General features: G+C 40.0%; 1 protein-coding gene across 1 annotated transcript; it reads right to left on the bottom strand.

The window, feature by feature from the left end:
- Window positions 1–3,664: 3,664 nt before the first annotated feature.
- On the bottom strand, window positions 3,665–24,643 carry LOC5578025 (cytochrome P450 4C1). Its single transcript, XM_021848881.1, has 6 exons — window positions 24,379–24,643; window positions 5,423–5,806; window positions 5,292–5,361; window positions 4,924–5,236; window positions 4,145–4,388; window positions 3,665–4,082 (listed from the first exon to the last, which is right to left on the bottom strand). The coding sequence occupies exons 1-6, from the start codon at window positions 24,533–24,535 to the stop codon at window positions 3,742–3,744; spliced, it is 1,509 nt and encodes a 502-aa protein (XP_021704573.1). The 5' UTR covers window positions 24,536–24,643; the 3' UTR covers window positions 3,665–3,741.

Genomic DNA, 24,643 nt, shown 5'->3' with positions numbered 1-24,643 from the left:
GTATCTTAGTTCGTCTGGACGTCAATGTTTCCAAATCTATCAGCCTACAACGACTTACATAGTCGGGAAGATTCGTTGGATCGTTCCACGGTAACTGCCTTAAACAATAGTGGATGAAACAGCGCTGCACCTTCTCAATTCTGAGCATATGCGTTGCATGGTATGGAGACCAGACGCACACTGCATATTCCATGACGCTCCTGACCAGCGAGCAATACAGAGCCTTCAGCGTGTACACATCGCGAAACGACTGCGAGTTTCGTCGGATAAATCCCAACACAGCAAATCCTTTCGCTGTCACGGTGCTTATGTGTTCAGTGAACTTCAACTTACAATCTATTATTACGCCAAGATCACGAATGGAAAACACGCGCTCGATGATGTTGTTACCGATTGCGTAGTCGTGAGTCGCGTATGTTTGGCGCCGCGTGAAGGTAATAGTTTTGCACTTGTCTATGTTCAGTTCCATACCATTCTCTGTACACCATGAAATCAGCTCATTTACGTCAGATTGTAATGCACAGCAATCGAGAGTCGAAGATATTTCTCTATAGATCTTAAGATCATCCGCATACATCAGCTTTCCAGATTTTAGACGGACGGCGAGATCGTTTATGAATAAGATGAATATTAGCGGGCCGAGAACACTTCCCTGCGGAACACCGGATGATATATCATATGAATGAGAACGTGCACGGCCGACTTTCACATGAGCTTTTCGATCGGTCAGGTAGGATCTAAGCCATTCGGTTACTTGGAATTTTCAGCCTATGTCCTACAGGTCTGACCTAAATGAGACATGGTCAAACTCCATTACGTGAATGAAGTTTAACCATTTTGATTGATGCCACAAAGGGCGTTAATATGCAGCTGAACTATGTACGATAAGGTCACATTACTCTAGGGCCTTGATACAGCTTGAAATTTTCAAATGATACAGAGCGTTAAGATGCAAATGATTTACATAAGACAATGTCAAATCACTCAAAAATGCATGAGCGTATAAGAAGCTTGTATCTTACAATTGATATCCTTCAGTCTTCTTAAAATAAGGTCAAATTACTCCAGGGCGTCGATACAACTTGGAATTTTTAATTCATTTAGAGACTAAGGGAGATTTGAGCTGGAATTATTCAATTAGGTCTTCATAGCAAAGTCATTCTGTGATTCCTTGGATTTTCACCAAAATTTTAAGACCTCCGTAATTAGTTGAAAAGGAATCACAATTAATATAATTCAATTTTTAAGCTTACGGCTTAACCCACTACATAAGGTCTGCTTCTTTAAGATTTGGGAAATCTTCGCCACAGGGGCAATAAAACATGCAAACTGTCAGTGAACAATGAGTCTCCTCTCCTCCTCACCCGAGGAGGAAAGAATAACTCGCAATAACTAATGCATATCATATTTTGGAGGTATTGAACTACTTTTGAAAAATGTCACTTTTATATGAAAATCCATCACGTATTATTTAGGTATTACAATACCTGATCTAATAATCAGCTTGGTATTTGTAGAAATGCAGAAGGTAGTATTTTAGGTATTTTACCTCTTATGCAGGGTTTATTTATACCTCATTCAGGTTGTAGGTATTGGGAATTATCTGGTATGGAATACCTCAATTTGGTATTCAGTAGTTATTTTCTTCTGTTCGGGCAATTATCTGTCAAATCGTATACCTCAGGTTAATTATAAGAACACCAAGTCTGAAAGACTGTCTATAAAAGCTGGTGTCCTTCAAGGCAGCATCCTGGGACCAATATTATACAATATTTTCACATCTTACTTATCCAAGGAAAACTTGTGAGTCAAAGAGAGATGTTGTGAGAGATGTCAAAAATCTTTGTTTGTGGATGACAGAGGCCAAAGCAGGGACGAAAACACTCAATCTACCCTCGCCTACATTGATACTTGCTGGGTGGAATCTTCGTTGATTTTAATATGTTTTATCCTCACCTTGACAACACAACAAAGATTGGCAAAGCGCTTGCGCAAGATTGTCAGTTTTCTTTTAACCTGCTGCTACTCAACTGCTTTGTGATAATCGGAAACAAAAAATGATATTCATTCTAACCAGCTTAACATTTTTACATCCCGCTTCTGGAAGTTGTAATTTTTGCACGAGGCACACTAAAGACGCGTCAATATAATCGATTCCTTGCATCCGATCGATCATTACCCGTATAGCAGCATATTTTCAATTAATATGAACCTCATTGATAATCAATTTTCTAAAAATGACGCTCTTCTGCTTCTGATAATCAAAAACACCAACGACATACGGGCATCGTTGTTTGTTTTGCCCGTCTACTTTTGTGCCATCTTCATTGGTACAATCATATTGGTGGTGGTGCGGTTACTTTGATGGTGGCATAAATCTCAGTGAATTGAGTATAGTGAACATGATTTTTTTCGTCCCTGGGCCAAAGGACGAAGCCTGCGTGTCATCTGTAGTAGATGGCAAACAAAATTTGGATACCGTAATTCGGGGTGTAGTTGATCAGTGGGGAGAAGTTGATCATTCAAGTACCCACATGTATAAACTGTCAATAGAGCTATGATTTGATTTCGATTAGCGCAATTCCTGTGACGTTGTATTACCTGATGGCTGCTCTTGATGTTCCTAAGGTTGGTTTGACATTCAAGATAATTATACTATGGAAAAACAGATTTTTTATGAAATTTTTGATGAACTGTTGAAGGGTTCTTCTCTAAACAATCGGCTATTGACAAGGCTATATAAAGACACCATTTAAATAAACTATTTCTTACATTGCAGATATGTTCTGTAAATCCAGTTTTAAATTTGAATTATGGATTAACAATCATTTTCTGAGTAAAAATGTATTTTTTTGTGCGCGAGTTGCTAATTTCAAGGAAAATTGCATACCTCTAGGCGTTTAATGTAGTGTGTTCTGAAATTTCCAACATTCAAATTCAAAATTGACCGATATATCATTAAGTTGTAAGATTTTTGGGACTTGTTCCAGATTCAGTGACCCCAAATTTAGTGAATAGCATATCTCTTTATTTTAGAACACTTATCGCAATAATTGATCAACTTCATCCCGGAATCAAAAACTTCACTTTTTGATTTACAATAAATGCTTTTGAAATTAAGTGAACTTTTCGTCGAAATTTCGTTTGTATAATTCGATAGATATCCAACCAGTACATGTTTTAAAAATATTTGGATAATAAAACATGAATTCTACTAGGAGTTATAGAACAGAATCGCTCGAAAGTGATCAACTTCACCCCATTTTACGGTACTTATTATTCATACTTCCAAAAATGGAATATTTTTGTAATGCTTTCAAAACCCAACTTATAATATTCCCACATGAACCAAGAGCTATTGAAGTGAAACCTTCAAGTAGACATGTCGACACGATAAACGGGGTTCCAATAAATTGCTAAGATGAAGTTAAGTATCTGAAGCTATTGTTTAATAGTTTTATAATAGTTTTAGAGTAAAAAAGTCATTGGTTTATTGATTTGTTTCAAAATTATTTAATATTATTTTGATATTCGAATTTCATAAAAAAAAGTTATGTAAAATGATCTTACATAAAAATAGCTTTGTAAAATGACAATTTAATGTTTTCGTTAGCCTATGAAACGATCTTCTAGTTTTGATCACCAAAAAGGTATATATTTGATCTATCAAGTCCACAGTGTAGTCACTCCAAACCTTCCGATTTTATTTATACAACTAAAGCGACATCTCCATCCGAGCAACTACACCCGTTCTTCCAACCGAATCGGAACACCTTTCTCGGGTCGAACCACCAAATCCGTCATGATGCGTAGCTTCTTCAACGATTCGCCCGGCAGAATGCGATAGTTGCCAATCAGCTTGATCAACGCGGCTTTCATCTCCAACATGGCGAATCGCTGACCAATACAGTTCCTCGTACCGGCGCTGAACGGAATGTAGTCGTATGGACCTCGCTTGGATTCGGTACCGTCGGAAAATCGCTCCGGATCGTACCGTTCCGGGTCCGGGTATATCTCTGGATTGCGATGAATCATATAGATCGGGATCAGAATGTCTTGCCCGGCTGGGAGCGTGATATCATCTGCAGAATTAAGGGAAGTTGATGATTATCGGGAGAAGTTTTAGGAGATTTGAGGGCCTTACCGAATTCAAGATCCTCGACAAGATTACGTCCTATGAAGGGGACTGAAGGGAACAACCGTAGACCTTCCTTGATCGCCATCTCCAGGTATTTGAACTCTTGCAGTGACTGGTACGTCAGTTCAACTGTTTTGTGATTCTTTCCTAGGATAGCCACTATCTCCTCGTAGATTTTGTCTTGAACATGCGGATTGAGTGCCAATTGGTATATCGTGAATGATATACCACTGGTAGTGGTGTCGTGACCCTGAAATTTGACAAAAGATATTGGTGGTAACAGTTACACTACAACCTCTTTCTACATAAATCCCATCTACATTATTGGTACGGTTGTGGCATACAAAACTTGGCAGAATATATCTTCATATATGGATGTGAATGTTGTTCATAAACCTTTGCAAGATCACTAATTACGCTTATATATCTGAATACCTGTACTTAAAGGAGGTTTTGGATAACCTTAAATAGTCGTTGAACTTGGTCAAAACATGGTACAGCCTAACTATATTTGGAAAAACATCCTGTATGGATATCCTAGTTTGCAACATTCTGAAGCTCACTCGTCACGCTTGTAGATCTAATAACCAATAGTCCAAATAACTCTTGGATAACCTTAAATAGCTTTAATGAAACTTCGTTCAACAAGTTTTGTTTGTAGTCTATTTGAAAACAATTCAAGAAATTTCATACAGACGTAAATTCAAATTTACGTATAATTCTATTACCTCGATCAATTACGTAAAAAGTGGGGTGTACAGATAAATCTCACGAATCACACTAACCTCAAACATAAACGTATCAACTTCCTCTCGAATGTCCAGATCGGTCAACGGTTTTCCATCGATGTTAACGTTCAGTAACAGATCCAGGAAGGTCATCTTCTGCTTGGAGTACCGATCCTCTACGTTCCGGTTGATATCCAGCATCTGACCGGACTTCAGCTGCTTCCTACGGGTCGCAATAACGTTATCGGTGAACTCGTGCAGCTCTCGAACGATCTTTCTTTGTTCATAGGCATTGGGATGTATGAGCGAGTACAGCTCTGGATGTGTTGCGAGAGGGTGAATAACTCGCAACAGGAACAAGACTGACATTCTGGAAACCATATCTATTAAAATCTTGCAACATTCATTAAAAGCTAGTAGAATACCGTTTCACATTCCGTACGTATCGATTATCAGGGTCCTTCTGAGCATTCACCGATGTCCCCATAGAAGTTTCTGCAAATAAAATCTCAGATTAAACAAACCAGAATTTCCCCACAACTTCCCCAAAATCTACCACAAACGCTGTCCAGCGCCATCAGCGTCACATACGAGTAGACATCGAACTCCTTTCCGCCGACGTGCTTTCTCATCACATCGACCATAGTTTGAGCTTCCCGATTGAAAACCGTCACGAACTGTTCCAGAACCTTAAAGTGGAACGTCGGAGTGATGATCTTCCGCCTTTGGAACCACTTCTCACCGCTGGCCAGCAGCAGTCCCGTCCGTAGCCAACAGGTCAGGTAGGAGTAGAGCAACGATTTCTGCGTCTGTTTCGCTAGGAGGACCTTCTCAACCAGCTTGGTGTCCCCCAGGAATAGGACATTCTCGTTCAGAAAACCCCAGACGAACAGGTTTGGTCCGTATGTGTGATTGAGATGGACTATTTTTTCGAAAATGCCTGAAAGAAATAATGGTTATTTGATACTGCTGTCCTTCAACTAGTCTTTTCTTTTTCTAAGGTTTTAAACTTCATCCTATACTTCAATAATATTCGTATTTGTATTGAGCACGCGGTTTATTAACCACCCCTTAAAATTGATTTGAAATAAGTGAAGAAGAACAGTGTTCATTAGTTATGCAGCCCGCAGACTACTCAGACCGTTTGACCAACATTGATTCCACCCCCAAGTTCGTGCTCATGTTAGCGCTATGTTTGACCATGTGTGATGCTGCATGACGAACCAATTCGTCAGTTTGCCAAACATGTTTGACGATTGACGAATCGGTTGGCCAAAATTAAACAAGTTTGAATCAACTCAAACCGCCGGTGGGATAGGGATAGGTACACGAACACTGACGTCAGCTTGTCAAATTGAAGCTTCGGCGTCCCGCGATTTGCCTATGCACATGAGGGGCAAGCCAAAATGCGTGAATTTACGCAGCGTTGACGCCATGGTGTTGTAGAAAATGAACACTCTTGAGTTGTTTCTATATAAAGGGTGTACGGGATCAAATTGTGACAAAATCAAATATTTGGCAAAAATCGCAAGCTCAATCAATCTTCTTCAAATTTCCAGAGAGTACACAGATAAAAATATTTTAATTTCAATGTAGCGTAAACAGAAGGGTATAATAAAAGTAAATCAAATTAATCTATTGTTGCAGCATCACGTTTAATTTTCAACAAAAGATGCTTGAATGTTACATGATCGTGTAAATTTAAAGTGCATACGATTGAAAAATAAGTGATTTGTCGTTGACATTTCAGTTTATTTTGATGCTCCAAATATGTGCATGAAAATAAACTGGAATTTACAACTTATTTTTAGCTGTGTAAAATAAAACATGTTATGATTTTTTTCCATGCTTGTTTTATTCAATTTCAATTCCATATCCAAATGCACGAATGTTTCTTTTTACACTACTCATAAGGACCTGTACAACACCAGGACCAGCCAATTTTTTCTGCGTATCTTTCCTCGGTGTCACTTCATTAGGATGTTTCCGAAGTGCCTGATGTACTTTTCAATAGACCATTTCCGTCAAAAAATTGTATTTGCTCATGAGCTTTCTTTCAATTTACTGAACAAACTTCCTTAAGGAACCCATATGGTTTGAAGCTATTGAAAAACAATGAAAAATTGGCGGCACGACAGTTCGCCCCACGGTCCTCTACATTTTATTTCTCTCCGATTTTTATCAGGCCCCTTTTTCCCCTATGAGTTTATCTCCATGTTGTGGTGAATTTTGATCAGCTGTTCCTTTGCGGTCTCCACTCAAGCTTCTGGATTTACTTCAATGATTAGGATTTACTTAGGTGGGGCAGATCATTGATGCGTGACACTAGCCCTCTCTTTTCTTCTTTCGCTATTCTTATGCAGAGCAAATAGTGACGTCAGCCGGAAAATAAAAGAAAGAAAAAGTGGCACGTATCAATGATTTGCGCCACCTAAGTAAATTCAGAACATTGGTCTCAACTTTGTCGATCTTCGGGTTTGGATGCCTACTTGTTCCTTTTTTGGTAATTGTGATGACTGCAATCCTCACATCCGTCCCGGAAACGACCTTGGTGCTGGTGCTGGCCGTTCAAATATCTATCATACCAGGCTCCAACATCGGAACCTTGATGTTAATAACATATTTCTCCGTTTTATTTTCAAGACCCAAAACATGTGGACAGTGCCGGATTTGGGCTTCGGGGGCCCGGGTTGGATCTCATAAAGGGGGCCCTTAATAAAAAAAAATCAGCCCGGTTCCACAAATTAACGTGTTGAATTTGGTTTTACAATTAGATGTTTGGTCCTAATATATGCAAAGGAGTGTAAGTGTCGTTTAGGTCAGTTTTTAGAATCGAAGAATTCAACTTTTTTTCCAACAATTCATAGAAGATTGGCTTTTGTATTAGCTTCTTTATAATTTGTATGGAGTGAAAAATTGATGAAAAGCTTCAAAGCCGAGTTCCTCATATATAGCCTTCAATTCAACCCTCTCATAGAGAACATTGTATCCTTTCACTCTAGTTATTGTTCTCTATTTAGCCAAAAAGAACAAAGCCACTAGTTGATATGATGACAAGAACTTATTTATTGTGTATGGAATGATGTCATTTTCATTGAAATCTTTATTTACCAGAGTAATCCTTCTGAAATCAATAAAAAGTTCTTTGTTTGAAATCAATAATAAACTTTTCAATGAAAAGTTATTTCATACTCGGCATTATTAACATCAATTTTTAGTTTCAAACAACCAATTTTTTTTTTCTCTTTTCTGGTTTTAATACTTTTACTGGGCCGTATTTGAACATAGGACAGTCATATAAACGTATTAATGATTATAACAATATTTTTTTCATGATCGATTGACTCTATTGAGTACAAGTTTAATGTTTTTCTCTTGTTGTCGCAATCTTAAAAAAACATAGTATTTGTTTTCTACGGATTTTACTCAAAGTGAACTCTATGATTTGAATGAATTGAAAAAAAACTTCATCAACTATAGAACTATATCAACATGGAGAAGTTGTTATAAATACTGATTACCGCATCAAAAAAGAATTTTGATTTCATTTCAAGTTCCTGATAGCATTGCAAATATGTTCAAGTTATAGAGTTGAGATTGGAACACAATAAATTGTTTGGATTGAGAAGTACTTTACAGGTTTAGCCATATCTTTTTAGATCCTGCAAAAACGTTTACGCATTCTCAATTCCAATAATCCAAGCTAACTCGAAAAGAATTTTGAATAAATTGGCTTAACATTAATGATTTTTGTTTGTAATACATTCAAGGATAATAATTGACTTAACCTTACTATGAGATTCTGATACATACAGTCGCCTCTCCACATCTCGATATCGAAGGGACCATCGAGATAGGGAGAGATCGAGACATAGAACAATTTTTTAACGAATACTAGATTGAAAATCGCTCCGTTACTAGGAAAAACGAAAACAAACAGACGTCATTTCGTTTTCGCAAATTGTTTCTAGTCTCTAAAACTAGTCTAGTAACCTTCGATAATGGGCATATCGACATACGGAGAGAAAATTGGGAACGAAAATCACATCGAGATAGGGAGATATCGAGATAAGGAGGATATCGAGGTATGGAGAGTGAAAATGTATGCAGAATGAAGGGACCGGAAAAATTATCGACATAGGGAGAGATATCGAGATGTAGAACATCGAGATGTGGAGAGTCGACTGTATTAAGAAAAAAATATACAAATATATTCCATTGTTAACTGGAAAGTTTAAATTTTATGTCTGAAGAAAAAATATTGCAAAGTTTTTTTTTTTTAATATTTTTGCACTAAATTTTCATTCCTTGGGGGGCCCTCTGATCGGGGGGCCCAAGGCATTTGCCCCCTTGGCACCCCCCCCAAATCCGGGCCTGCATGTGGAAAAACCATCAGGAAGAGAGAAGTTGCTGTGGTGCTCCAGCTAAATAATTTTCGAAAAGGGTCCCACTCCTGGCTTTGCGGCCAGTGGAAAATTGACAACGAAAAATTTCACTGTATGGCAGCATATCGTCTTTTAAGCCTTTTGATCTCAATTTTAAATCCGGAACACTTCCGCTTTTAAGGTTGTAAGAGCTGTTCGTATAATATATTGTTTGGATATCCGGGAACAAAAATGATACGCTTCCGCGCAGTGAAATCTTCGTTGCCAGTTTGCCGCCGGCCACAAAACCATAAGAGAGCAGGAACCTATCGCGGATCATCCGGCGCACCATAGCAGCTTCAGGCCATGAGATGAATGGGTCATTTTTTGTGGTCGGGAAGGATTTCAAAGACGAATTTGTCCAGCTACAACGACGGCCATTTTTCGTGGGGTTCTTGTGATTTCGGTGCAACTGTTTGATGGCATAGAAGCAGCACGCTAAACCAGATTCACTCATCGCATGTGTTCGATCTACACAAAATAAAGCAACGAAAGCAAACATGTCTGAATAAGTGAAAAATCTGTGCAATTCGCACTCATTCCATACATATACGTGTTGGTCATTGACTATATGCAGATCGCTGTAAATGGAACTGTTAGTCATCTTCCGCGTGGAAGCAAACAGTTCGTAAGATGGGAAGTTTTCCGGGATTTTTTTTCCATCGAAATGCTTAAAGATGGCCGCAAAAGCGAAATTTGTTTCTTCATTTGCTTCAGCTTTAGCTATTCAAATAGAAAGCAAAATTCTAAAAAACTTAAATATTGTCATGCTTTTTTAACCAAGAGAAAAGTGGAAGCAAATTCTGCATTTCGAGCGTTCTTTCGCTGTGCGTATTTTATTTTTTAATTTTTGTAAATTTTGTTAGCCCTTGCTCAATAATGAATACAATCTATTTGTATAGGAGACGTGCTGCATGAGAAGAGGCCGATTTTGTGCACCCGGTACTCATCTTTGAGTGGAACAAGTTTGACGTGAGGTTGATAAGCAACAAACCAACGAGCGAGTCAATTTTGTTGTTGCTGGATTTGACATTTGTTGCGTCTACAAACATTCAATGCAGGCATGTTATAAGTTTTGGAAAAATCTCCACTTTCTATGCCCATAGGGTTGAAACAACTGTGCCGCACGACAAAATTCACCTCAAATTCCCAAATTTTCAAAAAATTGTAAGAAGATCAGGAGTGCATATAAAAATATCTAAAAGCGTCAATAATCATTGAAAATAATCGCCTTTCGAAGAAAAATATAAAAATTGGGGGTAAGGTCTGACGGAAATGGTCTATTGATCGCAGTTTCGATGCGTTCAGGGGGTTGTGATGCTTCGGTACAAAGTTCACCTCCTTAGCCTTGTACCACTCTAAAATCTCTTTCGAGAAATGACACGAGGTCAAATCCGGCCAGAAAATCGTAGGACCATCGTGTGACCTCAGAAGAGAAAGTAGACGTTTTTGGAGTTATTCCTTCAGATATACCTGCCTATTGACAGTTCCATTTGTCACGAATGGGGTGCTCCGCTTTCCACACGAGCGAATTGCTTGCCAAATCATATATTTTTTGGTAAACTTTGACATCTTGTGCTTTTTAACGTCCACAAACTGGGGTCCTGATAGCTGCCGGAACTCTGCTTCTACATACGTCTCATCATCCATAACGAGGTAAAGTGTTTTCGTCAACATCGAGGTGTAGAGGCTCCATGCACGTGTTTTATCTACTGTATTCTGCCGTTCATCGTGATTGGGCACCTTTTGGACTTTGTACGTATGTAGTCCTTCACGTTTTTTCGCATCTTGCACGAAAGCTTTGGTTAAAAGACACGGACACTGTATTCAGCCATTTAGCTGCACAGACTGTAACTTAACACTAGACAACGGACAAGCATGCACCAATGACACAGCCTAGAAACATTTCTGACGAAAAGTTTCAATGGCTGAAGCGGGAATCGAACCCTTGAATGCCTGACGACACTAATCGCACGGCCACGAGGCCCATAGTTTCAGTTTCTTCGCCACATCTGGAACTGAACTGTTGGGATTCCTCTTGAAAACTTGAACTAACCGTTTGTGATCCTTGACACTATACGAAGATCCATTTTTGCCTTTAAAAAAAAAAAAGGAAAAAAAAGACAATTTACACCGTCTTCAGCCAAAGGCTGCACAGACTGAACAATCACGAACATTAGGCAACGGACAACACAGAACACCCAGTAGCCCAGTGATGAATTTTTCGTTTGACGAAAAGTTCCACCGACTGTACGGGAATCGAACCCGCACTTCATGACACAATACGCCTAAACGACCGACGCTAACCGCAAGGCCACAGAGCCTTGATCGATGGTCAAAAGTTCGTGGTATCGATTTAAAATACGTGACACCGTAGAATGTACCATTTTCAGCTTTCTGCTGACGGCACGATGTGATAGACCGGATTTTCGAGGTACGTGCGCAAAATTTCTTATCACCGCTGCAGTTCTTCCGACTCCATCTTCCCAACGACATTTGCACATTTGCTAGTGAAACTTACACAGCGTAAACAAATACACATTGAACAAATCACACCCAAATTTTCAATAGAAAATACCCAACGGGTAAAAAGTTACTGCCATTTAAAAGTGGTGCAATTTGATTCGGTACTCCCTTTATTTCACAAGCGTTTTCCAAAAAAATCTTTAACAAATTCCTCTAGCAAATACACCAGGTATTTTTCGAAAAAATCCTCAAGGAATTCCTACAGAAATATCCTCAGATAATCCACCAACACTTATATCATCAGAGATACACCAGGCATTTCACAAGGAATTCCACCAGGAATTTCACAAGGAATTCCACCAAAAGATCCTTCATAGATTTCATTTGTAATTCTTTCTTTAATTATACCAGGCATTCCTCCAAGGATTGCATCCGGAATTTGCCGAGTTATTTAGCTTGGAGTTCCTATAAGGATTCTCTTATGAATTCATTCTAACATTACACCTGAATTCCTCATGGGCAGTCTCCCCATGAACAGAACCGACGTGCAACTTTGGTTTGAACCTTGCAACTTGTGTTGAACCGCAAACCCGCTTCGCCTCTGTACCAGTGTATCAAACCGAACCTGCACGCTCGTTCAGATCTACTCAAAAGTGAGTAGATTTCGACTCACTTCGGAACAAAGTGGAACTTCTCAAAAGTGATTAACACCATCGTTACTCACTTTAGAGTAACATAGTCAAATGTCAATATGGGAGTAACACTTACTCACTTCGTTTAATCTGAAATTTGCGAAAGTGAGTAGATGTCACTCACTTCAGGAAATAATAATTTTGGAAAATAAATGTATTATGTTATTTATAAAATCAGAAGAAATATACAAAGAGCATAACATTTATTCATTATCTCATACATAAAACATAATAATAATACATGATAACAAGTAAAAAAATTGTGATATTTGTGTTGAAATGTTCGCTGCTCTGGAATGGATCCCCGGATGTTATAAATATCTGGGGCATTGATGAAAGTCATGGAGGATGTAGTTTGACCGATCCAGTAGCCTTCCCGGTTAGACTGTAAAGAATTGATAATTAGTCCAATAAAAAGAACGACGGTAAAACTTACATTTTTATATTTTTTTTTGCGGTTATTTGATCAAAACCTTGGTCATTTTCAATCCGACCTCGCTTCACTTGATATCAGGATTATTGACTTCGCAGCACTAATCTGGAGTTCACCGGTTGGACTTCCGAAGCGCTCTGCCGGCTCGGCTTTTATCTCGACTGTTTTTGAAAACAGTCCGACATCATGGCGACGGAAGAAATTTCACAACAACGGAGGATTTGTCAGTTCGAGCGCGCGAAATTTTCACAAGTCTTTGACGTTTACAAAGTGAGTCAAATATGTTTGTGTTTACTCAAAAGTGAGTAAGGTCGTTTTCTTTGATGGTTGAGTAAAAAGTTACTCACTTTGATAAAATAAAGTTACTCACTTTTGACAGCTAACTTGAAACTTCAAAAGTGAGTCAAAGTTACTCTCTTTTGAGTAGATTTGAACGAGCGTGTGATGCATGTGTACTTCGGATCAAACTTAGGTTCAAATAATGGCACAAAGCAAACAGACAGGAAACTGTTGAAATCCACGCGGATAAATTTCTACGATCATATGTGGAACTTATTTTTTAAAATCGCAAGACCCTTGAGGCTTGAATAAATGTTTTATTGAAGAAGATCAACTAAGACATATACTTTAAATAACATTTAGCGGTAACTTTATGAAAAAACAAGGATTTTACCACAGACAAACAGACGTAACACTTACGAAATTTCCATCGACCACTAATTTAACGGTCACTTCAAATTTGCTATGTTACAAATATCAAAACCAAAGGCACGCGCATCGTTTTTGTTCGCGTTTGACGTTTCATACTACCGCCATCTGCCGGTCTTGTTGCACGAAACAGCTTTTCGTGCAACATGCACACCAGATGATGATGGTGTAATTGGGCGATGGGTTCTGAAGAAATTTGTTCTAAGTGTTACGTCTGTTTGTCTGTGATTTTACTATATAATACAACTAGACACGATAAGTAGAAATTGATAAGCGTGGATATCAAGTGTTTTCTGTCTGTCCGTTTGTGCCATCGTTCTGAACCTCGGATGCAAGCAAAGATTTGTAACAAAATTTGAACCGCGTTGAAAGGACCGGTGTTCGAGCCGATGTTCACTTTACATATGTTTGGTTGGTAAATGGCTGGGCATGGCGTACCATTGGTACCTCGCGTACCTGAAGGAATAAAATAGACCCCTCTGTGCTGTCCTTAGCCTCTTGCCCAGCAACTCCTATCCCTACCTCCTCGCGGTACTGGCCGGGGTACGAGTAACCTTAGGGAAGATCGGGTAACCAACCCCCGGTGGGAACTTTGGACGTATGCTGACAGGGAAGGGGGGGTTTGCTTTTGCAAACCTGGAGCGTCTGTACTCCACGTTAGGAGCGGCTCACAACAGCGTCTGTTCCCCATGTCAGGGGCTGCTGATCATCGTCCGAGTGCCAGAGAAGGACTCTAAGCTAAACTGCGCACTATGGCCCTCCGAACATTTAGGGGGAATGGACCTCCGGACATCTAGGGGGTTGGTGTCAGGCCCTGCAAGCCAGCCGTAAAAACACATCAGCACAGGAACGTCAACGAGAGAATGCGGACCGGAACAATCGGCAAAGACCACAGCGACGGAAATGGACTAGCGATTGGAAACTCGGTACGTGGAACTGCAAATCTCTCAACTTCATCGGAAGCACACGCATACTCTCCGATGTACTGAACATCCGCGGTTTCGACATCGTAGCGCTGCAGGAGGTGTGCTGGACAGGTTCGATGGTGCGAACGTTTAGAGGTAATCATACCATCTACCAGAGCTGCGGCAACACACGTGAGCTGGGAACAGCTTTTATAGTGATGGGTGATATGCATAGGCGTGCGATCGGGTGGTGGCCGATCAACGAAAGAATGTGCAAGTTGAGGCTCAAAGGCCGGTTCTTCAACTTCAGCATTATAAACGTGCATAGCCCTCACTCCGGAAGCACTGATGTTGACAAGGACGCATTTTACGCGCAGCTCGAACGCGAGTACGATCGCTGTCCAAGCCACGACGTCAAGATCATCATAGGTGATTTGAACGCTCAGGTTGGCCAGGAGGAGGAGTTCAGACCGACGATTGGAAGGTTCAGCGCCCACCGGCTGACGAACGAGAACGGCCTACGACTGATAGATTTTGCCACCTCCAAGAGCATGACCATTTGCAGCACCTACTTCCAGCACAGCCTCCCGTATAAATACACCTGGAGATCACCACTGCAGACGGAATCACAAGTCGACCACGTTTTGATCGATGGACGGCACTTCTCCGATATTACCGAAGTCAGAACCTATCGTGGCGCTAACATCGACTCTGATCACAATCTAGTGATGGTGAAACTGCTCCAAAAACTATCCGTCATCAACAATGTGCGGTATCGACGCCCGCCTCGGTATAACCTAGCGCGACTGGCCCAACAGAACGTCGCTGCCGCATACGCGCAGCATCTCGAGGTAGCGTTGCCGGAAGAGGCCGAGCTTGACGAAGCCCCTCTTGAGGACTGCTGGAGCAACATAAAAGCAGCCATCAACAACGCTGCCGAGAGCATCGTCGGGTACGTGGAAAGGAGGACATGTAACGATTGGTTCGACGAAGAATGCAGGCAGGTTTTGGAGGGGAAGGATGCAGCGCGGGCTGCAATGCTGCAGCAAGGAACGCGACAAAACGTGGAGCGATATAAAAGAAAACGGAAGCAACAAACCCGCCTATTCCGGGACAATAAGCGCCGCCTGGAAGAAGCGGAATGTGAAGAAATGGAACAGCTGCATCGTTCTCAAGAAACGCGAAAGTTCTACGAGAAGCTCAACGCATCCTGAAAAGGCTTCGTGCCACGTGTAGGGATAAGGACGGAAGCATCTTGACGGACGGACGTGAGGTGATTGAAAGGTGGAAGCAGCACTACGATAAACACCTGAATGGCACGGAGAACACAGGCAACGAGGGTCACGACAGCGGAGGAAGTGACTACGTCAGCACGGCGGATGAAGGAAACCAACCTGCCCCCACATTGAGGGAAGTTAAGGATGCCATCAGCCTGGTCAAGAATAATAAGGCCGCTGGTAAAGATGGTATTGGAGCTGAACTCATCAAAATGGGCCCGGAGAGGTTGGCCGCCTGTCTGCACCGGCTGATTGTCAGAATCTGGGAAACCGAACAGCTGCCGGAGGAGTGGAAGCAAGGGGTCATATGCCCCATCTACAAGAAGGGCGACAAACTGGAATGTGAAAACTATCGTGCGATCACTATCCTGAATGCCGCCAACAAAGTGCTATGCCAGATTATCTTCCGTCGTCTATCACCAATAACGGCCGCTCGACAACGGACCAAATCTTCACTGTATGGCAAATCCTCCAGAAATGCCGTGAATACCAAGTCCCAACGCATCACCTGTTCATCGATTTCAAAGCGGCTTATGATAGCATCGACCGCGAAGAGCTATGGAAAATCATGGACGAGTACAGCTTTCCCGGGAAGCTCACAAGACTAATAAGAGCAACGATGGACGGTGTGCAGAATAGCGTGAAGATTTCGGGCGAACATTCCAGTTTATTTGAATCCCGCTGGGGACTTCGACAGGGTGATGGACTTTCGTGCCTGCTGTTCAACATCGCGCTAGAAGGTGTCATGCGGAGAGCGCGACAGAGCCCGCCTGGGAAGCAGTGTTACGATAGACGGGGATACTTTTGAGGTGGTTGATGAGTTCGTCTACCTCGGATCCTTGTTAACGGCTGATAACAACGTTAGTCGTGAAATACGGAGACGCATCATCAGTGGAAGTCGCGCCTACTATGGGCTCCAGAAGAAGCTGCGGTCGAGAAAGATTCACCCCCGCACCAAATGTACCATGTACAAAACGCTTATAAGACCGGTGGTCCTCTATGGACATGAAGCATGGACCATGCTGGAAGAGGACCTGCAAGCACTTGGAGTGTTCGAACGAAGGGTGCTTAGGACGATCTTTGGCGGAGTGCAGGAGAACGGTGTGTGGCGGCGGAGAATGAACCACGAGCTCGCTAGGCTCTACGGCGACCCAAGTATCCAGAAGGTTGCGAAAGCCGGAAGGGTACGCTGGGCAGGGCATGTTGCAAGACTACCGGACAACAATCCTGCAAAGATGGTGTTCGCGTCGAATCCGGTTGGCACAAGAAGGCGGGGAGCACAGCGAGCGAGGTGGTTTGATCAGGTGCAACAAGATCTGGAGAACGTGGGCCAAAATCGAGGTTGGAGAGACACAGCCTTGGACCGAGTAAATTGGCGTAACATCGTTAACGAGGTTTTATGAAATTAATTGATGTAACACCAACTAAATAATAATAATAATGTTTGGGTTTAGGTTCAGGTTAGAGCGTTTCGGTTTGCACACGAGAACAGAGTAGGTACAAGGAGAGTACGATATCGCATGGACCAACGTGTTTGGTGTTCGTTTGGGAAGGTGATTACTTTAGAAGTTCTTTCGGGGATTTCATTGAGAGAGCTTCAGAAGATTCAGATCAGAAGTTCCTCTAGGGATCAGCAGTTCTTCTAGAGATTCCATTACGAGTTCGTTCAAGTATTGCATCAGGAGTACTTCTAAAAATTCTATAATGAATTCCACGAACGATTCAATCAAAAGTTTCTCAAGGGATTTTACTAGGAGCTCCTTCAGGGGTTCCAACAGGTCTCCTTCTAGGGATGCCCAAGGAAGTTCCTGTAAAGATTCCATCAAGAATTCTTCTAGGGATTTCATCAAATTCTTCAAGGGATTCCATCAGAAGTTCCTATAGGATTCCACTTGGAATGATGTTTACAAATGTTAAAAGGACATATAAATTACATTTTTTTAACGACCGGTTTCGAGCTGGATTTTGGCCATCATCAGGACGATGTTCAACTGATTGTAAATAAGGAAAAAACCACACATATACAGCTTGGCTAAGTAGACGTCGAATGTAGGGGGCTTAAATCATTTGATTTTTCGTCTGCTCAGGTAAAATAAGAGTGATGTTATTGGGGCTTCATCTTCGTTCATCAATGGTTGCTCGGAAGTAGCGATGTACATCGATTCCCAAGCGTTTAGATGCGAAGCCTTCCTCACAGGTTTCAGGAGCTTCGCATTATCCCAGTCGACTAAATGACTGAGTTCCATGGTATGTACTGCCACCCTTGACTCATTTGTGCAACCGTTCTCTGCCGCATTCTTATGTTTTCTCAAGCGTGTTTTGAATTTTTGGCGAGTTTGGTCGATGTATACAGCCGGACAGCTTTTGCACGGAATTTGGTAAACGGACGATTTTGAAAAATCAAATGGCAAAGTTAACACGATAAAATGCGTCACGATGGCATTGAACATGGTCAAATCTTCTATTGGATGATGTGTTGCGATTTTTTTGGTCTGGTTTAGAATCGCATCTTGGCACAACGTCAGTCAGCAAACAAGCGTGGCGTTCTGGGTAATGGAATTCGGAGCTCCATCCCATTACCCCGAACGCAATTACCCCGAACGCCACTACCCCGAACGCCACTACCCCGAACGCCACTACCCCGAAAGCCATTACCCCGAATGGGTCATTACCTCGAACGCCACTACTCTGAATGAGCCATTACCCCGAAAAGTATGAGTTATAGTGCAGTATCTTATTTTGCGGGCAAAAATGCGTCTATAATGAAAACTGGTAATTAATGGCGCGTAAAATTCGTCGATAAAATATTCATCACATATTTTCCCTTCTTTTATATGTCTGTTATTTTTTCAAAATATCTTGTTGGCAACTATCTTCCTCTCATTCTTTCTGAGACAGTGCCTGTTTATCAGCTCAGTAGGCACTTTCGTAGTTCAAGGGTTCATTCACAAATTTCATAACGCCAAAAATTGCCATTTTTGACACCTATCCACCCCCTCATACCATTTTTTGTATGGAAAATCTACATATTGTGTATGGGCTGTAACATTCTGAAGACAATCAATCACAACATTTTTTGCCTCCTTCAGGGTTATGAAATTTGTGAATGGGCTTTTTATAAAATAAGCCTTTTATTGACTGAGAGCATTCCTTGTCAATTTACCATTCTTGTACATGTGCTTCTATGCCCAGGGACGCGAAGGAAATGTTCAATGCATATGATCCGCCACCGGAGGAATTCGAACCCGTAACCCTCAATATGGTCTTGCTGAACAGCTGCGTGATCACCGGTATTTGGACTTCTTGGTGGTGTTCAGATTTCAATTTTGTTTTTAAACAAATATTTTCCTTTCGATGAATATAGGTTGTGCCATATCATCACGTTGTTACAGTCATCATTCACGTCACAGTTGCAAACATTTCACCAGATGATTGCCCTTCTTTCTTAAATAGGCTGTTCTTTCAAGTATTCGTTTGATAAGCTAGTCACTAGTATTTCCACATAGAACAGCTTTTTTAAAGGAATATATCTTGAAGGCATTTTTTAAATTGAATCCTGCTATAATTCTAATCAAAAATTTTCCCTTCTTTTATCTTTTTGAATTAAAACTGACAGGTCTCTTATGGATTTGCTCACCACTTTTCTGCCATCATAATTTCTTCATTGTCTTGAATCAAAAAAAAAAATATATTTGTGGTTATCTCATCGAAATTCTAAACTAATGATCCCACAAATCAACGAAAGTTTTTACTGTAGCGGCAATCATAGGCCGCCGTTTTTTTACCATGTACAAGTGTATTAACGTTTCCTAGCTATAGCGGAACGATTGTCTATCAGGTTGGTCTTTAAACGTGTTCCATAGAACAACACTTGCAGTGACTATCGCAGGGTGATCTTCCATCGCCATCGTTTACGAAACAAAATCTTTACGGAGATCTTAATACTACTAGCCTGACACCTACAAAAATGAGTAAAAGAAGTGGGTACCGATTTACAATAAGAGACTTAACTACATCCTAATTTTGTGCATATTATAGCTATCCTTTTCATAATAAATTCACCCTTCTTTTTTGAATACGCTGTTCTTCAGAGCATTGCAATGTGGCTGTTCGAATCTGACCAAAATTAGAGGACAAATCCAAAGAAAACTTAGTATGAAAAAAATTTGCTAAAAAACTAGCTGCTTTTTTATCTTCTGATATTTGAAAAATACATAGTTGAGCCAAACTCGTTAAATACTCATAAGGAATCGAACAATTATCTCCCCACTCTCTAACTAGAATAAGTCGCAAAATGTTATGCATTCGGGGTAATGGCGTTCGGGGTAATGACCCATTCGGGTAATGGCTTTCGGGGTAATGGCGTTCGGGGTAGTGGCATTCGGGGTAGTGGCGTTCGGGGTAGTGGCATTCGGGGTAGTGTCATAGAGTCGGCTAAACCATCACATAATATTCTTATGCAGACACTTACAGTGGCGAACCATTCAAAGTTTTTGAATAAAACGAACGTTTTACAAGTCTACACTTCCTAGCACAGACAAACAGACCGAACCATTCGAAGCTTTTTTATTTATGAAAACAAAGATAAAAGGCAAGGGATTTTATATAAAAAGATATAAAATAAAAAAAAAAATGAATAAGAGTTTATGCCGACACTTACAGTGACGAACCATTCATAGTTTGTTGAAAAATCATATATATGTCCCACCGTTGTAACGATTAAATGTGCGGTCATACATATTTTACAGATTTGAAAAAAAACATGAAACGAGCTCACCAATTGATCCTTCATCCTTGATTGAGCAGCCACAATCCACTTGCAGCTTTATTTGAAGCACACATTACTAACTGAGAAACGCGATTCTTTTTTTCTCACTCGCGCCACGTGGACCGAAAATGATTTATCTTGATTCCGTCAAAATCAATCCTGTTGAAACTACAAAAAATTGTGAAAATCTTCATTATTGCGACCGACATTACTTCTGTAAAACAAGTATTTGCTAGGCCCCATCCAGACAAAATCCTAGCTACGCCAATGCTCTCCACATCTCGATATCGAAGGGACCATCGTGATAGGGAGAAATTGAGACAAAGAACATTAATTGAATGAACACTAGATTGATAATCACTCCGTTACTAGGAAAATAATAAACAAACAAACTTCATTTCGAGTTTCCAAATTCTTCTGAATCGCTGAGATCTAGTCTAGTAACATTTCATAATGTTCAATCGACCTACAGAGAGAAAATTAGGAACAAAAAATTAACAGGAATACATCGAGATATGGAGAGTGAAATCGTATGCAGAATGAAGGGACCGAAGCAGTCATCGACATAGAGGGATATCGAGATGTAGAGAGTCGACTGTACTGTAATGCTTGAAAGTAGTGCCGCGTGAGTTTCGCGAAATTCAAGCCTATTACTACATTTTACCATTCCCAGCCCTGGTCAAATCTGTTTCTGTGCAATGCTGATTAAGAGACATCATTCGATTCATTGAGCCGATTTTTTTTATAATTAGTTCGATGATTATTTGATGACATCTTGTTGCCAAAATCGGTAAGGCACTGTATTCCATTTAATTCCACTAGAGTTCATCTTTAACCGATACGCGAATTTCGACCCCAACTGTCAAGGTCGCCTGAAGTGTCGTAAACCAGACTGATATTTTGCTACAGATTCCGAGCACCAGCACATCATTGCTCATTAGGCATGTCTCATATTCCGAACACCTTGATTCAAATTCCTAACCTCATGAATATTCAGTGTTCAAATGAATAATTTCGCGAATAAATTCATATTAGCTGGCTCTACTGACCTCGAGCTGAATGACCATTGAACTCCTAGTGTCTTAAATAGGTTTTTAATGGTTTTATTGCAGTTGATCACCTTTTTCTTCTTTCTGGTGTTACGCCCCTTCTGGGACAGAGCGTGTTTCTCAGCACTTCGACAGTTGTTAACTAATATCTTCTTTAACAGATTGGTAATTTTTGCATTTGCAAAGCGTAGAGTAAGGTGGGGTAAAAGTTCGACCTTAGTGGTATAATCAAAATTTCCAGGAAAACAATAGCAGTTAAAACAAAACAAATACCATACAGTGAACCTTCAACATATTGGCTATAATTTTGCTGAACAAACTTGTGTAAAAATATTTACCCATTTTTAGTTATAACAGTTTCAAAATTGATTGTCTTATTCGAACTTTTGCCCCATCGGTGGGGCAAGAGTTCGAATCTAGTGTGGGGCAAAAGTTCGCTGGCTAAAACACAAAAAATCGATCCTTTTATGATAGGCATACCTTACACCAGCCGTAATCTTAAGTTAAACGAAAAATACACATTAAATTTTCATCAAAAAATTGCCCAAAACCGAGTTAATTGTAATATACTCAAAAATAGCAGTTTTTCGCAAAACTAAGTGGAAATGTAAAATTTTGGTGACAATTTTCACACGATCAGACAAATTTAACTAAATTTGAAGATAATATGTGAATTTTAGGCAATTTGCAAATTTTTCCGTGATTTTATACATGGGTCGAACTTTTGCCCCGCTGATTCGAACTTTTTCCCCACTATGGGCCAAAAATTGTTTTCAAGCATTTATGCAAAAACTAATACACCTCAAAGCAACCTAATGATAGGCCTAGAAACGCCCTGACATAAAATATTGAAAAAGATTTTGTCTTCAATTGGTTCCATGCAACGAAAGTTTGACCAAAAATTACAATATTCACGTCGAAAAACAACAAATAGTAATAACTTTTCCAAAACTCAATCGATTTTTATGATATTTGGAGTGAAAGTCTCTTACTTGAATAGCATTCGAACCACCATGACATTAATAAGATTTGTTTTGAATTCAGCTAGAAATCTTAAAAAGAAACTCTTACCCCACTTGAAGTAGGAATATATTCTATGCCCTAGGAAGCCCTAGGGGACCTTCCTTAGCCAAGTGGTTAGAGTTCGCGCCTACAAAGCAAAGCCATGCTGAAGGTGTCTTGATTCGATTCCCGGTCGGTCCAGGATCTTTTCGTAATGGACATTTTCTTGACTTCCCTGGGCATAGAATATCATCGTACCTGCCACACGATATACGAATGCGAAAATGGCAACTTCGGCAAAGAAAGCTCTCAGGTAATAACTGTGGAAATGCTAATTGAACACTAAGCGTTGAAGCAGGCTCTGTCACAGTGAGGACTTAATACCAAGAAGAAGAATAAGAAGAAGAAGTCGAAAACATTTTCAACTTGAAAAAAGCATCGACCAGCGTGGTTAGAACCCGTCATCCCCAATATTATCTTACTGAATATTTGTACATTTTCCACCACGTTTATATCGGTAAATTTTCATATAAATCTAGAGTAAGGTGGGGCAAAAGTTCGACCTTAGTGGTATGATCAAAGTTTCCAGGAAAATAATAGCAGTTAAAACAAAACAAATACCATACAGTGAATCTTCAACATATTGGCTATAATTTTGCTGAACAAACTTGTGTAAAAATATTTACCCATTTTTAGTTATAACAGTTTCAAAGTTGATTGTCTTATTCGAACTTTTGCCCCACCGGTGGGGCAAGAGTTCGAATCTAGTGTGGGGCAAAAATTCGCTAGCTAAAACACAAAATATCGATCCTTTTATGACAAGCATACTTTACACCAGCCGTAAACTTAAGTTTGACGAAAAATACACACTAAATTTTCATCAAAAAATTGCCCAAAACCGGGTTTATTGTAATATACTCAAAAATAGCAGTTTTTCGCAAAACTAAGTGGCAATGTAAAATTTTGGTGACAGTTTTCACACGATCAGACAAATTTAACTAAATTTAAAGATAATATGTGGATTTTAGGCAATTTGCAATTTTTTCCGTGATTTTATACATGGGTCGAACTTTTGCCCGCTGATTCGAACTTTTGCCCCACTATGGGCCAAAAATTGTTTTCAAGCATTTATGCAAAAACTAATACACCTCAAAGCAACCTTATGATAGGTTTAGAAACGCCCTTACATAAAATATTCAAAAAGATTTTATTTTCAATTGATTCCATGCTACGAAAGTTTGACCAAAAATTACAATATTCAAGTCAAAAAACAACAAACAGCCATAACTTTTATAAATCTCAATCATTTTTTATGATATTTGGATTGAAAGTCTCTTACTTGAATAGCATTCTAACCATCATGACATTTATAAGATTTGTTTTGAATTGAGCTAGAAATCTTAAAAAGAAACTCTTACCCCACTCGAACTTTTGCCCCACTTTACTCTATATAGTTTTAGGCCACTTTCATATCATCACCGAATAAGCTTAAAATTTCACAGATCACTTTTATAACATAAGGATGTTACGGAAGGTATGGCAGATTGAATTTTCAAACTTTTTTGGATTTCGAATCGCCTTATTATTTCAGGCCCGCAATTGTCCACCACATCCTTCATATTTGATGACACATATTTCAAATTAATGTTTCAAGAGAATTTTGAGCCCAAAAGACGATGAAATAGGAAATGTTGAGTTTCTTATTTTTATTCTTAGCCACACTTAACCAATAAGAAGAACAAATTTCTTGATCCAGTTCAGTAAAACGCAAATGCATCTGACACTTACCCGGAATATCGGTGTTAAACTCGAGCAAATTTCCAATAACTGGTAGCGGCTTTGGACCACCGAAATGGTTCGCTATTTTCAGCAGCTTATTCCTTTTCTGTAGGAAACTTCTCAGAAAATACAAAACCACACCCGCAACCAACACTAGAGTAATCATTTTCACTGCTCACGTCCTTGCCAAGGTGCATTACACAAAAAAAAGTTCTTCGTTCAAGAATATGTTCTTGATCTGTATCCTCCAACGCTTGTTTGCAGACTGACGTTT

This window comes from Aedes aegypti, chromosome 3, assembly GCF_002204515.2.
Source record: "Aedes aegypti strain LVP_AGWG chromosome 3, AaegL5.0 Primary Assembly, whole genome shotgun sequence".
Classification (NCBI taxonomy): Eukaryota; Metazoa; Arthropoda; class Insecta; order Diptera; family Culicidae; genus Aedes; species Aedes aegypti.
The sequence above is the reverse complement of the archived record's forward strand: the minus strand, read 5'-3'. Positions and strand labels throughout refer to the sequence as shown.